This window comes from Urocitellus parryii, chromosome 7, assembly GCF_045843805.1.
Source record: "Urocitellus parryii isolate mUroPar1 chromosome 7, mUroPar1.hap1, whole genome shotgun sequence".
NCBI lineage: Eukaryota > Metazoa > Chordata > Mammalia > Rodentia > Sciuridae > Urocitellus > Urocitellus parryii.
Genome location: NC_135537.1, coordinates 44,556,964 through 44,571,370, shown reverse-complemented (window position 1 = coordinate 44,571,370; position 14,407 = coordinate 44,556,964). Strand labels below are relative to the sequence as shown.

Below are 14,407 nucleotides of genomic sequence, written 5' to 3'. Positions count from 1 at the left end.
CATGCTGTCTATCTACAACTACAAAACCAGTAAATAAATAAAGAATAAAAAAAAATAAAAGAAAAGAAGGGCCGGGAACACAGGTTCAATCTCTGGCACCCAAAAAGCAAAAAACAAAACAAACCCTGAAACTGGGTAATTTATAACAGGTCATTTATAAAGAAGTGATTTATTTATTCATAATTTTGGAGGCTGGGAAATCCAATATCAAATTGCCAGAATCTGGCAACAGCCTTTTTGCTACATCCTTCCATGGCACAAAATGAAGAGAAAGCAAGGGTGGGGGGGTCAACTTTGATTTATGAGAAGCCATTCTCGCCACAACTAACACGTTTCTGATTTAACATTAACTTATTCTGCCCTCCTGGCTTAATCACCTCTTATTAGGTCTCACCTCCCCAAACTATTGTTTGAGTATAAAATTTCTAATGCATGACCTTTGGAGACACAGTCAAACCATAGAAACTTTATTCAGAAGTTAAATCTTGTTCTGAATAATTACCTTTTTTTAATGTCAGAAAGAATTGGAAATAAAGGATGAAAACATGATAGCATTTGTGTAATGTCAGCATTTGTTTCATTGGCACCTTTGACTCCTTGTTAGAGGTTTCAATTTCATATCCTTTCAGGACTTGAATTCCATGTGGCTTTTCTTTGTGTTCCTACATAGTGTATTGAGCTTAATAAATGCTCAATAAATATGTGCTTTTTTTTTTTAATAGCCTGAACTAACTAACCCTTTTTTCTACTTTACAGTACACAGTCAACTGGATAAAGGCCTGTAGATTCCCAAATATTGCATGTTGTCTGCACCTTTGCCCTTTACTCATACTGACGCATATGCCTGAACTGTCTTTCTTTCTCCATATGCCTGGATTCCCGAATCCCTGCCATCATCCCTGCATCCCTGCCGTCACCTTCTGCAGCAAACTCAATCTTTTTTAAGTGCCAGCTTCCATACCACCTCTTCAGGGGAGGCTTCCCTGCCCTCTCAGTTTGAGTAGATATCTTGTCCTTCAAGCAGCCATGACACACTTTACATTATTCCAGGTACAATAAGTATACAACCAAATTGGCATCTCTTCAGATAGACTACTCTTTTGAGAACAGACACTGACTTCCTTACTGGGTACTAAACAGTACTTATAGAGTGTTGGTGTTTATGATCAACATTTGTTGCGTGAATAATAATGGCTAACGTGTTGAGTATATTGTACTTCAACTTAACATGCAGATCTAACCAAATGAGATAGATTCCTTGTCCTGTTTGTTCTTCAGTATATAACTTAGCTTAATGAGAGCAGATAGATTGTGCTAGCATGAAACAGATTTATTTGGTATACCTCTTAGAAGAGATAGGATGGCTTTTCTTCTAGGTAGATTTCCTTACTAAGTTGCTCAGTATTTCACCAGATGACAGATTCTGCTTGGCTGAGTAATTCTGTTAAAACATAAAATTACTACTTCTCTAGCACTTTGGAGTAGGTGTACTGTAGGTACATGCCTATGGTAGGCATGGTCATGAATATTATTAAAAGGACCATTCAGAGAAGCAATTTTTATTTTATGTATGATTTGCCTGAAAGAGATGCTACCCACCCATTTTTCTAAAATGCATCTAAGGTAAAAAGTGTATCACAGTGAAGACTACTATTATGTATGGTTGTTATTCACCTAAAATTAAAAAATAAATAAATAAAATGCATCTATGGACTAAGTCACTATAAAAGACTGAACTGTTTCACATGTGCCCTATCACACACAGCTGGTTTTACTGAATTGACCTTTGAAGTACTGTCTGACTATAATAAGGATATCTTATAGTTTCATAAAACTTATCCTTTTTTTTATCCACTGCAAAGATATAATGTCTTAAGGACATTTTTATGTTATACAGTTTTCCTTTTATAAATCTTCTCGGAAGAAATATTCTAATTTTTGTATCAGAAACAATTGTGCTTTTCTGAAGCATTAGCTTGCTCCTTTTGTTTTTAAAGAGAGAGTGAGAAAGAGAATTTTTAAAAATATTTTTATTTTTCAGTTCTTGGCGGACACAACATCTTTGTTTGTATGTGGTGCTGAGGATCGACCCCGGGCCGCACGCATGCCAGGCGAGCGCACTACCGCTTGAGCCACACCCCCAGCCCTAGCTTGCCCCTTTTTGTGGGGCACTGTGAACCATGATTAGGCTTACCTTTTTTATATAGGGTTATAGAAAGAGTGGATAGAAATTTGTGACCTGCCTATTACAATCATATGAAACATCATAAGATATTTAGAGGTTTATTTCATTCTTTGCCCTTGTATTTCTTCTCCTTTTCTTTTTCCTTGCCTTTCCTGTCTTCTCATTTGCATTATCTATTATCTATACTTTTAAGCTACCCTAACTCATTAATTGAAACTAAATTAAGTTTCTGTATACACACAAATATACCTACAGTATAAATTCATAAAATGAGTTTATATTTAAAAAAAATAATGATCTGTCAAGTATGTTTGTCAAACAGTTTGTTTCAAGTTTCCATGTTTGCTATTAATGTTATATTTTGCTTCAAGATATTTAGTAAGGTTCCATTAGATTTTTATTACCTTTAAAGCTCAATTCAACAATTATATTAAAGACTAGTTAAACATGGATGTGGTTGATATTTTAAGTCTATGTAATTCACTTCTTATTCAATTAAAGTACTTGTGATGCTGCAGACATTGGAGTCCAGTGCCCAGGGTTACAAGTAAAATTATAATGAACTTTGTAAATGTAGTATTGAATTCCAGAAAATGGGAGGGAAAGGCTTGAAGCTTTCACATTTTTTATGTGCCTAGTGTATACCGACTCTAAAATCTGTGTCAATACTAGATTTCTTGTTCTACAGTGTAAATGATAAGTGGCATAGTGAGTAAGGACATTAAAACAAATGGTAGTGGTACAGCAGAGTGACTCAGGGCACAAACTCTGGGGCTAGACCACTTGAGGTTGATAGATTAGTCATATAACCTAGGGAAAATGATTTCACCTGTCTTTACCTTCACTTTACCTTATCTATAACTTAGGAAATAATACTATCATGTACCTAGAGGAGTATTATAATCTTTGGTGTGGATTAAGAATGCAGTGAATCTTAGTTATTTGTGGTTCTCAGAATATGGTGTAATCTTTTTAATGTGTTTTGTCTTTTTAAATTTTTAGGTCCCTTGCAGCTGAATGGGGTAAATATGGAATGCGATTCAATGTAATTCAGCCGGGGCCTATAAAAACTAAAGTAAGTTATAGTTGCCTTATTTTAACAGTGTAAATGATTAAAGAATGAAGCAGTGATGAATGCATTCTGGGTGGCATAGGAAGGACTGTCCAGTATGGAAGAGAGCTTTTGGCATTGTTCAACATGAGAAATAATGGGATGGGAAGGGATATAGCAGCTGTGGAACATCATGATGAGGTCTGTTTCATTGTCTTCTAGGACCTTTTACACCGTCAGTACTGAGTTGTTTTTCCAATTTGCTTCTGTTATTGTAATCTGTTATTGTCTGGTATTTTTTTCATTTTTTGCCAAATTTTAAGGACTCTTGTTACTTTGACTTCTTTTATTTTTTTAATCATGGAAATGTAACTATATTTTTAGTTTAAGAAGTGCCCTAAAATTTGATCATGAAGGCTCGGTCTTGCTATAGGTAGCATTTTCTTTGACTCATTCCTGTGCCTTTTCACTTTCCATCAATTATGGATGTCATCCAACTCCTACGTTTCTCTGATTAAAAATCCTCCCGAAGGCATGCATTTCACCTATAATTAATAATCCTTACAGATACTCATTGCAACTCATAATTATCACTAATGCTGTTACAGATGTTGCTCAGAATGTCCACAGGTTCTCTGTTCTCTAACATTACCCCCAGATAATTTGACTTTCACACTTTTTGTTAGCATGTGAAACAAGATTTTATAATCTCAACTGGGTTATGGCTGGAAAACCTAGTCAAAATGCATAAGAATATAATAAATAATACTAAAGAACATTTGGGTGGCAAGGTAGCTCTGGGATATTAAATTTTAACATGGAAATGGCAAGAACAATTTATTTAGCTGTTTAATGTGTGGAATGAAAAAATTACCAGAGTGAAGCTTGATTGAATATCTTCTTATCTGACACTTTAATAATAAAGAATCTAATAAGAGCAGGGAAAATATAACTCAAAAACATTTATTAAAACACATGGCTTAGTGTGGCCTGTGCTCAGAATTATCTGAAAAGAATTCTGCAGTCACAGAAACTTATTCCTTGGACTCCAATATCTAGGAAAGATCACTTTCATGTTACTATTTATTTAACATACATTTAATGAGTGGCCACTGTGCACAAAAGTACTGGGAATGATACAGCAGCATTTGTGACAAAGTTCTTGCTATCAAGGAACTTATAGTCTAGCAGTGGAAATATGACTTCTACCCAAAAATTAGGTACATAGTTTTAAAGAAATTAAAGAAAGCTGAAGAGTAGAAGCTCTTTAGCAAGTACAGATAGAACCAGGGTTGGGACCAGTGTCTATGCCCTATCTGCCTAGGGAGAACTGGAGGACCTATAAACAGTTTCAGAACTGTTGAGAAACACCATTACCTACAATTCAAGGCTCTAGGACAGAAAGCTCCAGTCATTTTTATTGATCAGCGCATATCTATACCTCATCTTGCTCTGTTCCTGCACATCATTAACATAAAAACAAATTGGCTAAGTTAGATATGGTTTAAGATCTATGTGATTTTAATATCTTAACATGCTTGTTTTATTCCTTTCCTATTATTCTGGGAAGAAGAAAAGAAAGTACCTCCTACTTGAGTAACTTTTCTCTGTTCACTAAATGAAATGACCAGTAATTCCACTGCCTCCACCACACTGAGCTTATACATTTTTCAGAGGACTTTTATATATATGCTCATTTGATGTTTATAACTTGGTGAGGTAGCTAAGGTACATGTCCTCATTTTACAGAGAAGAAACTAAGATTAATAGTTATGTTTTCCATTGATTTTTAAAATTTAAAATTTAGGTAAAATGACCTGTTTTGGCTTAAAGTGAATATTAAAGAATTTATTGAAATTCTGTCACTCACAAAGCCTAAGGTACAAACAGGCTACTATAGTAGAATTTCATTTTTTGCAAATTTAAGTAGGAAAATAGTTGGATTAAACACACACACACACACAAAAACAAACAAACAACAAAAAAAAACAACCAAAAAAACCTAATGATTTTCTTAATTTTAAAGGGTGCCTTTAGCCGTATGGACCCAGCTGGGATATTTGAGAAAGAAATGATTGACAGAATTCCCTGTGGACGACTGGGGACCATGGAAGAACTTGCAAATCTTGCTGTTTTTCTTTGTAGTGATTATGCTTCTTGGATTAATGGAGCAGTAAGCATTTCATCCCTTGACTTTTGGGGAGTTTGGGAAGCCTTAATTTGGAAGCAGTTCTGATAATGTTGCATATAAATATGATTTAAAATATTTATGTAGCTGTAAATAATATAAAAATATTACATTTTAGCCCATAAAAATTATTCATTAAATTATTTTATTAATTGCAGGTTACCCTGGTAGGCACAGCTTTAAGATGATCTTTTAAGATTGGGTAGAATTTGAAATTGTGGAGTTGTTGGAAAGAGTATTCTAAATAGAATATATCAGTTTAACTTTAATCATCAGTTTTATTCTTTAAAATTTGGTTTCGAAAATACTAAGGAGATATTTCAACTAATTAGGAAAAGAAAATGGGAATGATTAAGAAGCTTTTCAAAAGAAGCTAGTTTCAGAGTTTTTAATTTTTTTTTTCAGACTATTAGATTTGATGGTGGAGAGGAAGTATTTATATCAGGTGAATTCAACAGCCTAAGGAAGGTAATGCCATTTTGTGTATATAATCAATATTAGTAGCTAGCAGTATTATATGCTAAATATTATATGCTAAACTTTGTAAATATGCAAGAACCCCTTTAAATTGACATTGTTTTCTCTTCTATCAGGTCACCAAGGAGGAGTGGGACACAATAGAGGGACTCATCCGAAAGACAAAGGGCTCTTAAGATCACTCTGGCCTTAATCTTTGGTGCCGTAAAATTTAGAGACTAAAAATGATATAAATTGACTGAAATCTTTCAAGTATTTTCAAGTCTAATAAATTGTTAATTAACAAGCATTTGCTGAGAGTATACTGTGTACCTGGCTAGTGGAAGTTATTACATATTTAAAGATGAATAAGATAGGATATCACCTGTTCAGTTTTTTTTGTTTTGTTAAGTAGGTGGGAGAGTGGAGAAAGGCCTAGAGGTGAAAAGTGCTTAAAAGTACAGAGTGAGGCACTGGTAGTTGTGATCTGGAAAGTCAAGGGAAAGCTGATGGTGAGAGTAGCATGTAAGTTGCATATTATACTATGCTTATTGTGCTAGGGCATAAAAGAAAGAAATCTACACTAAATTCAATGGATTCCACCTTTCTAATAATTTCTTTTTCATTAAACTTATGAATTATCTTCTTTTTTAAATTTGAAGTTACTCATTTTCTTTAGTTATACCTGACAGTGGTATATATTTTAACAAATTATACATACATGGAGTGTAACTTCCCCTTCTTGTGGTTGTACATAATGTGGAGTCATGTATTCATACATGAACATAGGAAAGTTATGTCGAATTCATTCTACTGTCTTTCCTATTCCCATCCCTTGCCCTCTTGAAACTTCATTATCTATCAGGATAGGTAGACAGGTAAACAATTAGGCATGACACATTTATTCAAGCAGTATTAAAGTGTGGAGGAAGAAGTTACTCATTTTGTTTCTGAAGTTCAGAGAAGGTGGCTCCCATGAGACAGCATTCATCTCAGCCTTAAAGAAACTAGATTTCTCTGGGTAGAGAAGATAAATAAAGCATATAAAATATTTTTGTGTGTATAATTTCATATTTTTCACTAATTTATAATCGTGAGAATAGAATAAGAAAACCAAAGGCTCAAGTCTACAGTTATAATTTTGAACCTATATTTTTAAAAAGGCCATTTGCTTTCATAGAAGTCACTGATAACATGTTCACTAGACTGAGTATCCCTGTTGCCCAAATTGTTCAGATAGGGGAACAGCTTCTATCTTACTTCATCTGAAGAGGTCCATGGAGGAATTCAGTTTTCCTATTTGAATTATATGCTATAAACCTTTTAAGGCAATCTTTTTAATTACATTTATTATGTTTTATAGTGTACACTCAGGATAATGTTATAGGCTTGGAATAAATGCTCTTGGTTTTCACTAGCTTTTTAGGATGTTAACACTTTCCATATACTCTTCAGTACAAATACCCCATCTCCATTTACCTTAAACAGTAATCCTTGTTTCTTCTCACTGATCTTTTTTTTTTTTTAATTGTTAGTACTTCCCATAGTGTTAAGAAAGAAAAGTTCTGGTTGTTTTAAGACCTTGTGTCTTACTTCTTATTTTCTTCATCTATAAAATACTAGATTATAATATCTGCTTCATGGGTTGTTAAGTGAGATGAAACAAACAAATAAAAACACTGTAAAGTAGCAAACAAACAAATGAAAGACGGCCTTTCTAGTTTTTGTACCTTTTATTTTTAAGACCTGATTGTTACAGAAAAAGTGAGAATGCAAAAGAATAGAAAAGGACAAGCTCACTAATTTCCTAAGGAAAACTTATGTTCATACTTTGGAATAATTTTTCACCCTTTTGCTCTTTCACTTATTATTTTTATGAAAGTGATCTCTGTATAATTTACACAGAGGCTACTGCAGTCCCCACTCTACTGCTCATTTTCCAACTATCTTCAGCTCTTTTGACTATTTTTTTTTCTTTCTAGAAAAAGAAAACAACACACTAATTTGCAATTTCTTAAATTTTTCCAGTTTTAGAAGTTTGTTTCTTCCATGAATGATGGTTTAGCATTCTTATTCCATTTCTATACCCACCTTCCACCCACCACCTGTCACCAAAAATACAGGGACACAGACACACTCTCTTCACTACTTTCACCAATACACCCATATATTGGGTAAATGAATATTATACTCATATTTTTATAACTTTAAAAATATTTTCTCTAGTGTTTTCTCAACCACTTTCTTTTCTTTTCATAGTTCAGATTATATGACCAATCAGATCCTACTTTTTTAAAAAATAAAAGTATGATTTTTAGTGTCTTCTGGTTTACAAGTATCACAGTTTAATTCGTTGTTCTTAGAATTCTTATTTTTAGTTAAATTTTTTCCTTCAAAGATGCTTATTGGTTTGCCTTTTGGCAGTGCATTTTAAAATTATTATTTTTGATTCACACATCATAACTGGATACATTTATGGAGGACAGCCTGATGTTTTGATGCATGCATAAAATGTGGAATGATTAATTAAGTTAATTAACAGATCTATCACGTGGCTGATCTATGTCATTTTTTTAAAAAAAATATTTATTTATTTATTTATTTAGTTGGCGGACACAACATCTTTGTTGGTATGTGGTGCTGAGGATCAAACCCGGGCCGCACGCATGCCAGGCGAGCGCGCTACCGCTTGAGCCACATCCCCAGCCCCTCTATGTCATTTTAATGGTGAAATATTTGAAATTTATTTTGTCATTTTGAAATTTAAAATACATTACTATTAACTGTAGTTCCCATGCTGTGCAATAGATCTCAAAACCTGTTCCTTCTGTCTTAAAATTCCTTTGATCAACACTCCCCACCTCCACCACTTTTGGAAACAACTCTTCTGTTTTCTACTTCTGAGTTCAATATTCTTAGATTCCACATGTAAATGATATCATAGGTTATTTTTTTTCAGTCATATAAATAAAACTATGTGAACATATTTGTGTGCTAAAAACATTTTTATAATTTGGATTTTTTTTTTCCTCATGCCAGATTGTTTCTTGAGGCGGGTACCAGGGATTGAACTCAGGGCACTGAACCATTGAGCCACATCCCCAGCCCTAATTTGCATTTTATTGAGAGACAGGGTCTCACTGAGTTGCTTAGTGCCTTGCTGTTGCTGAGGCTGGCTTTGATCTCATGATCTTCTTCCCTCAGCCTCCTGAGCCACTGGAATTACAGGCATGTAATGCCACTGCACTCCTGGCTTCCTCATGACAGATTCTTAGAAGTAGTAGTATAAATCAAAGGTTCTGAAGCTTTTAAATGCCCTGGATACTCATTTCCAAATTTTTATTCCAAAAATTTGTATGGACTTAACCTTCCCTGAGCAATGTCTGATGATTCCAATTTCAACAAATAGCTGCCAACAATGAAAACTATTTACCAATTTTATAAGGAACAAAGTATAGCTCTTTTACAAATGTGTCCAATTACTAGTGAGTTTTAACACTTTTCTATACTTGAGAATTTTGTGTTTGTCATTTTACTTGTTGGAACCTTAATGGTATGTTTAAATTTTTGATTTGTTATGAGTTTTATGCATTTTCCCTTCTATTAGTTATCTCTTAAAGTTTGTCTTATCATATTACAAGAGGTGGATGAGGGAGATAAGTTTATGAACATGGCAGAGAGGACCAAAAAAGATAGAGGTCATGGAGATTTCCCCTACCAGACATTCTTCCTGAGTCTGAAATAGAAACAGATGTTACTTATGGATAATCAGTGTCCTGATTACAGACTGCCTTTGGGTAATAACCACATCAGTGTCTCATCTCAAGAATTATTACTGGGGCTGGGGATGTGGCTCAAGCGGTAGCGCGCTCGCCTGGCGTGCGTGCGGCCCGGGTTCGATCCTCAGCACCACATACAAAGGAAGATGTTGTGTCCGCCGAGAACTAAGAAAAAATAAATAAATGTTAAAATTCTCTCTCTCTGTCCCCCTCTCTCTCTCTCTCTTTAAAAAAAAAAAATAAGGTGCAGTTTTAAAAAAAAAAAAAAGAATTATTACTGTCACTTAGATACTTATAGTCTTGTTCCTGTTGCACTAATGGAAGAATTAATATGCAGCCATTTAAAGTAAGGGCTGTTGTTAACATCTTAAAACTGACTTGGGGAAACCACCAGGAAATATTTCCATTATAGAGGGACAATCATTTCTTCCTTTTTGTTCTTGTGGAAACTAAAGCAGCAGGAATGTGACTGCACCATATTTTTTTGGGGGGGGGTGTCAGGGTGTGTGTGTGTGTGTGTGTGTGTGTGTGTGTGTACCAGGGATTGAACTCAGGGGCACTCAGCCACTGAGGCCACATCCCAAGCCCTATTTTGTATTTTATTTAGAGACAGGGTCTTACTGGGTTGCTTAGTGCCTCGCTTTTGCTGAGGCTCACTTTGAATTCTTGATCCTTCTGCCTCAGCCTCCTGAGCCACTGGGATTACAGGAGTATACCACTGCTCCCACATGAATAGTAGAATCTTATAGTTGGAGAAGCCTTAATTTAAGAAGTGTACCAATCATGAATTATCACAAAATTAGCATACACTTGTAACCTCTACAGGTCAAGAAACAATATTACCAGAAATCTAGAAACCTTCTTTCTATCCTCTATCAAGACTCCCGGCATCCTTTTAAGAACACTTTTGTTTTTTTGGTACTGGGGATTGAACTTAGGGCCTTGTGCATGCGAGGCAAGAACTCTACCAACTGAGCTATATCCCCAGCCCCAAGATCATGATCTTGACATCTAACACCACCATAGTTAGTGTGCTTTAGAAATTATATAAATAGAATCATGCAACATATATTCTGTTTCTGGCTTTTTTATGTGTGATAACTGCACATCCTCATTGTCTTAGATCATTCCTTTGAATATATACTGTATATGAATATACATAATTTATCAGTTCTGTTAGTGGATATTTGGATTGTTTCCAGTTTGAGGCCTTGACAAATATAGTGCTGCTGTGAACATGCTTGTCGTTTGGGTGGGGGAGTGTGTGTGGATATATATATATATATCCACACACACAGATATGTACATATCTTTCACCATTATTTTGATAATACATAGAAGTGAAATTTGCTGGGTTATAATGTATGCATATTTCAAATTTAGTAGATACTTCTAAATGGCTTTGCCAAGTATTTGCAATTTGACCTCCCATCATGTAGTATGTGAGAATCTCCACTGTACCACATCCTTATCAATATTTAGCAAAGTCGTTTTACTTTTGGCATTTTTGATGAGCATATGGTAGGATCTTGTTTTTTAAAATTACCATTTCTCCTGATCAGTGATATAGTTGATTGATTACTTTTTATATGCTTATTAGAAATTTACATATTCTTTTATTTGTGAGATGCCTATTAAGCTTTCTTACACATTTCTCAATTGGGTTATATTTTTAAAAATTTATTTTTACAAGTATTATATTTTTGATACGTGCTTTTGTGTTATAATTGTTGCAAATATCTTCTCCCACACTGAAATTTTATTTTTCTCTCCTAACAGTGTCTTTTATTTTAGTGAACAAGCTCCATTTAAAGAATAGTGGCCATTTTTGCTGTTTAGTAAATCACTTTAGGAAACGTCCTATCTTCCTAGGAAGGAAACCATCATGGTCATAGACTGTTGGGAGCCTGTAGGAGTGGAGACCAAGCGGGAAGCCAGGACATGGTGGAAAAGTCTGATGGACCCACTTGGTTGTGTGTGTTCCTAGAGGAAGAGACTGCTAGTCCAAAACAATAGCATATCAAGATGAATCTGGGGTCCTATGAATATCAGAGGCCTAAGTTGGAGATCAGGGAGGACCATGCTATTACTGGTGACATCTTTTCTAAGGATGACTAGTTCAATCTCTTGGCAGATGGGTCTCATCAGGATCTCTTTTCTGGGAGTTGTAGCAGACGCCAAGACATTAGGTTTCAGGGCTCGGGTGAGGTAAGGGGAGGCTATAGCTCCATGACCATTCAACTGTTCTATGCCTAGGGTTGTCTGAACTTAGGAATATATGATGTGGTTGGGACACATATTACTGCCAGACTCTGTTCTTAGGAACCTAGGAGAGATAAGGGCTTTGAGCCTTCCAGTTGCAGGGACTCAGTGTTTGGAACTGGGGATGACAGTATGGATGACGATGCTCTGTGCTATCCTAACTGAGAGTCCTTTCACAGTTATTCTGGTGCAACCCTAAGATCCAGAGCACTTGTGCAGAGTCTGAAGTCCTGAGGGCTCATCTAGACATCTGGTTGGGTGATCCTAGACATGCCGTCTACCTCTCTCCACTTCTCTGTTTGTTTCAAGGGAGTTGATCATTGTTTGAGAGGCAAGTGAGTTCCTACAATATTTTAAATTGATGTTAAATAAAAAAAATTTTCCCTTGTCCCCACTGCCTTTAGGTACTTTACTATATTAAAAAATGATTTAAATATGAAAAAACTCTTGTGAATGTAAGTTCTTAATTTTAATGTAGTACAATTTTCAGTCTGTTTCTTCCTAATTGGTTAAAATATATTTCATAACTGGTATTTTGAAAATGCTTTTCCGTGTTATTGCCTGCATACCTTTACACCTAGATAGAAACTAGGAATGCATTTTTTTTTGTGTGTGTGTGGTGTGAGGTAGACATTGTGCTCATAGTCTTACATTTATTTACCCTTGTAGGTACTTCGTGTGTGTGTGTGTGTGTGTGTGTGTGTGTGTGTTTCACTCTTATTTTCTGTTCTAGAAAGCAGATGTGTCACATATAAGTAAATGTGACTGATTAGATGAGGTATGTGAATTTCTTTGTCTGGTAGTATTTAGGAGCTGAAGGCTAACGTGACAATCATGATGGAAGATTCGTGACCATTATTACCATCACCTCTCTAAGGAATCTCTTCAGAAATACTACCATTGTACTATTTTGTCATTAGTTTTTTCTTTTTCTGTGCCATTATGGGTAGATTGCCAAACTTGATATAGTTTTTGTGTGTATGTTATAGTGAATAGCTATTTTTTAGAGGTGAAATGTAGGAAAATTCTCTTTGTTCCACCTGTTCCTTGGGAGACATTGCATGAGAAGAACTATCTGGTTATGTCAGTTGGCAAAAATACTTCAAATATTTGGATTTTTTGAAATTTGTCAGGTATAGTGTCAGAGAAACTCCTTAATTCACCAAGTCATCTCATAATTCATTAAGTCAATTTTGCATTTATTTGGATTGCATATGCTATAATTATTTGAGAATCCTATATTTCCCACCTGGATTGTTTATGGATTATATGTCAACAGATATTTTGGAGAAGAAGCAAATACAAGAGATTCAGGTCATTTTTATCTTTATTTATTCTTAGTAGTTAAATTCAGTCTAATGTCAGTGTTTCCATTTATTCACTACACGCAAAGCCAATCTATCACTCACTTACATCATTGGATAAATTTTATTTTTTTGGCGGATCTCTTCTGTTCAGTCTCGAGGGAAAGAGATTACTCATACTTTTTTGTTGTTGTTATTTTTATGAATTGAAAAAGTAAATGTTGAAAGGGAACATTGAAGCTGACCCAGTACCATCATTAATTCTTTGGCAGTTACGTTATAAACTCCCCTCAGACACTTCTCTCATCACTCCTGGCTTCACAATCATAGAATCTGAAATCACCAACCATTACATGTCAACTATAACCAGTATAGAATATTCTAGCTACAAATAATGTGAAACTGTGACTTATATGTGGGTCAAAGAGGTTTCAGAATCCCCCCTTACTAGATAAGATAAATGATTACATTAGCATTTCTCTTTAATACTATTTTCAACTCATTTGAAACTATTTGCAGATAGAAATAGAACTATTTTGAATGCTGATCTCAATATGAAATATAGAATCCACAGAATACACAAAAGTATTGATGATATAACATTCAATAATCAGGATGCTATGAATTTTACATTAAAATTCAATTATGTAGTAAAAAATAGAGTTGTTATAGCTAGAAAAAAATATTTTCAGAGGCAGCAGATACCCTTGGTGGAAATGAACAGTTCTACAAAGAAAGAAATCCAGGAAGTATGCAAACTGACACCAGGATACTCAGTATATTAAATTTAATCAGTTTACACACAATATGACATAAAGAGCAGTTTACTAGAATAATTATATCTGAAACACATGAAAATAGTTTAGAAAATGGATTAAGGTCATATTCTTAAACAGTAGACTTGTTGGAAACAGAATCAGATTTATGTATTATCTGGCACTACCTTGACTTGCCACCAAATCAACTTAAGCCAAGCAGTAAATATTTTGTTGATTAATAAACTAAATCCCTAGTGATACTTTTAACTTTACATAAAGACATACTAATTGTTTATTGTAATTTGGTGAATATTTTAGTAGTCAAAGAACATTCCTCTTAACAGTTGGAAATACAGCTTAGAAATATTTTGTGGAACAGTCCTGTGATTGTCTAAAATAAAAATGCTTGACTTGCCATGTATAA

General features: G+C 34.6%; 1 protein-coding gene across 3 annotated transcripts in view; it reads left to right on the top strand.

Moving 5' to 3' along the window:
* Decr1 (2,4-dienoyl-CoA reductase 1) overlaps nucleotides 1–6,931 on the top strand; it is a 37,336-nt gene extending 30,405 nt beyond the window's left edge. For all 3 annotated transcript variants that reach the window (XM_026384061.2, XM_026384087.2, XM_077800839.1), the window contains 4 exons: nucleotides 3,188–3,260; nucleotides 5,263–5,409; nucleotides 5,830–5,892; nucleotides 6,018–6,931. In XM_026384061.2, the coding sequence (XP_026239846.2) occupies nucleotides 3,188–3,260; nucleotides 5,263–5,409; nucleotides 5,830–5,892; nucleotides 6,018–6,077 (343 nt within the window). In that variant the 3' untranslated portion in view covers nucleotides 6,078–6,931. The remainder of the gene's footprint in view (nucleotides 1–3,187; nucleotides 3,261–5,262; nucleotides 5,410–5,829; nucleotides 5,893–6,017) is intronic.
* The last annotated feature ends 7,476 nt before the right edge of the window (nucleotides 6,932–14,407 follow it).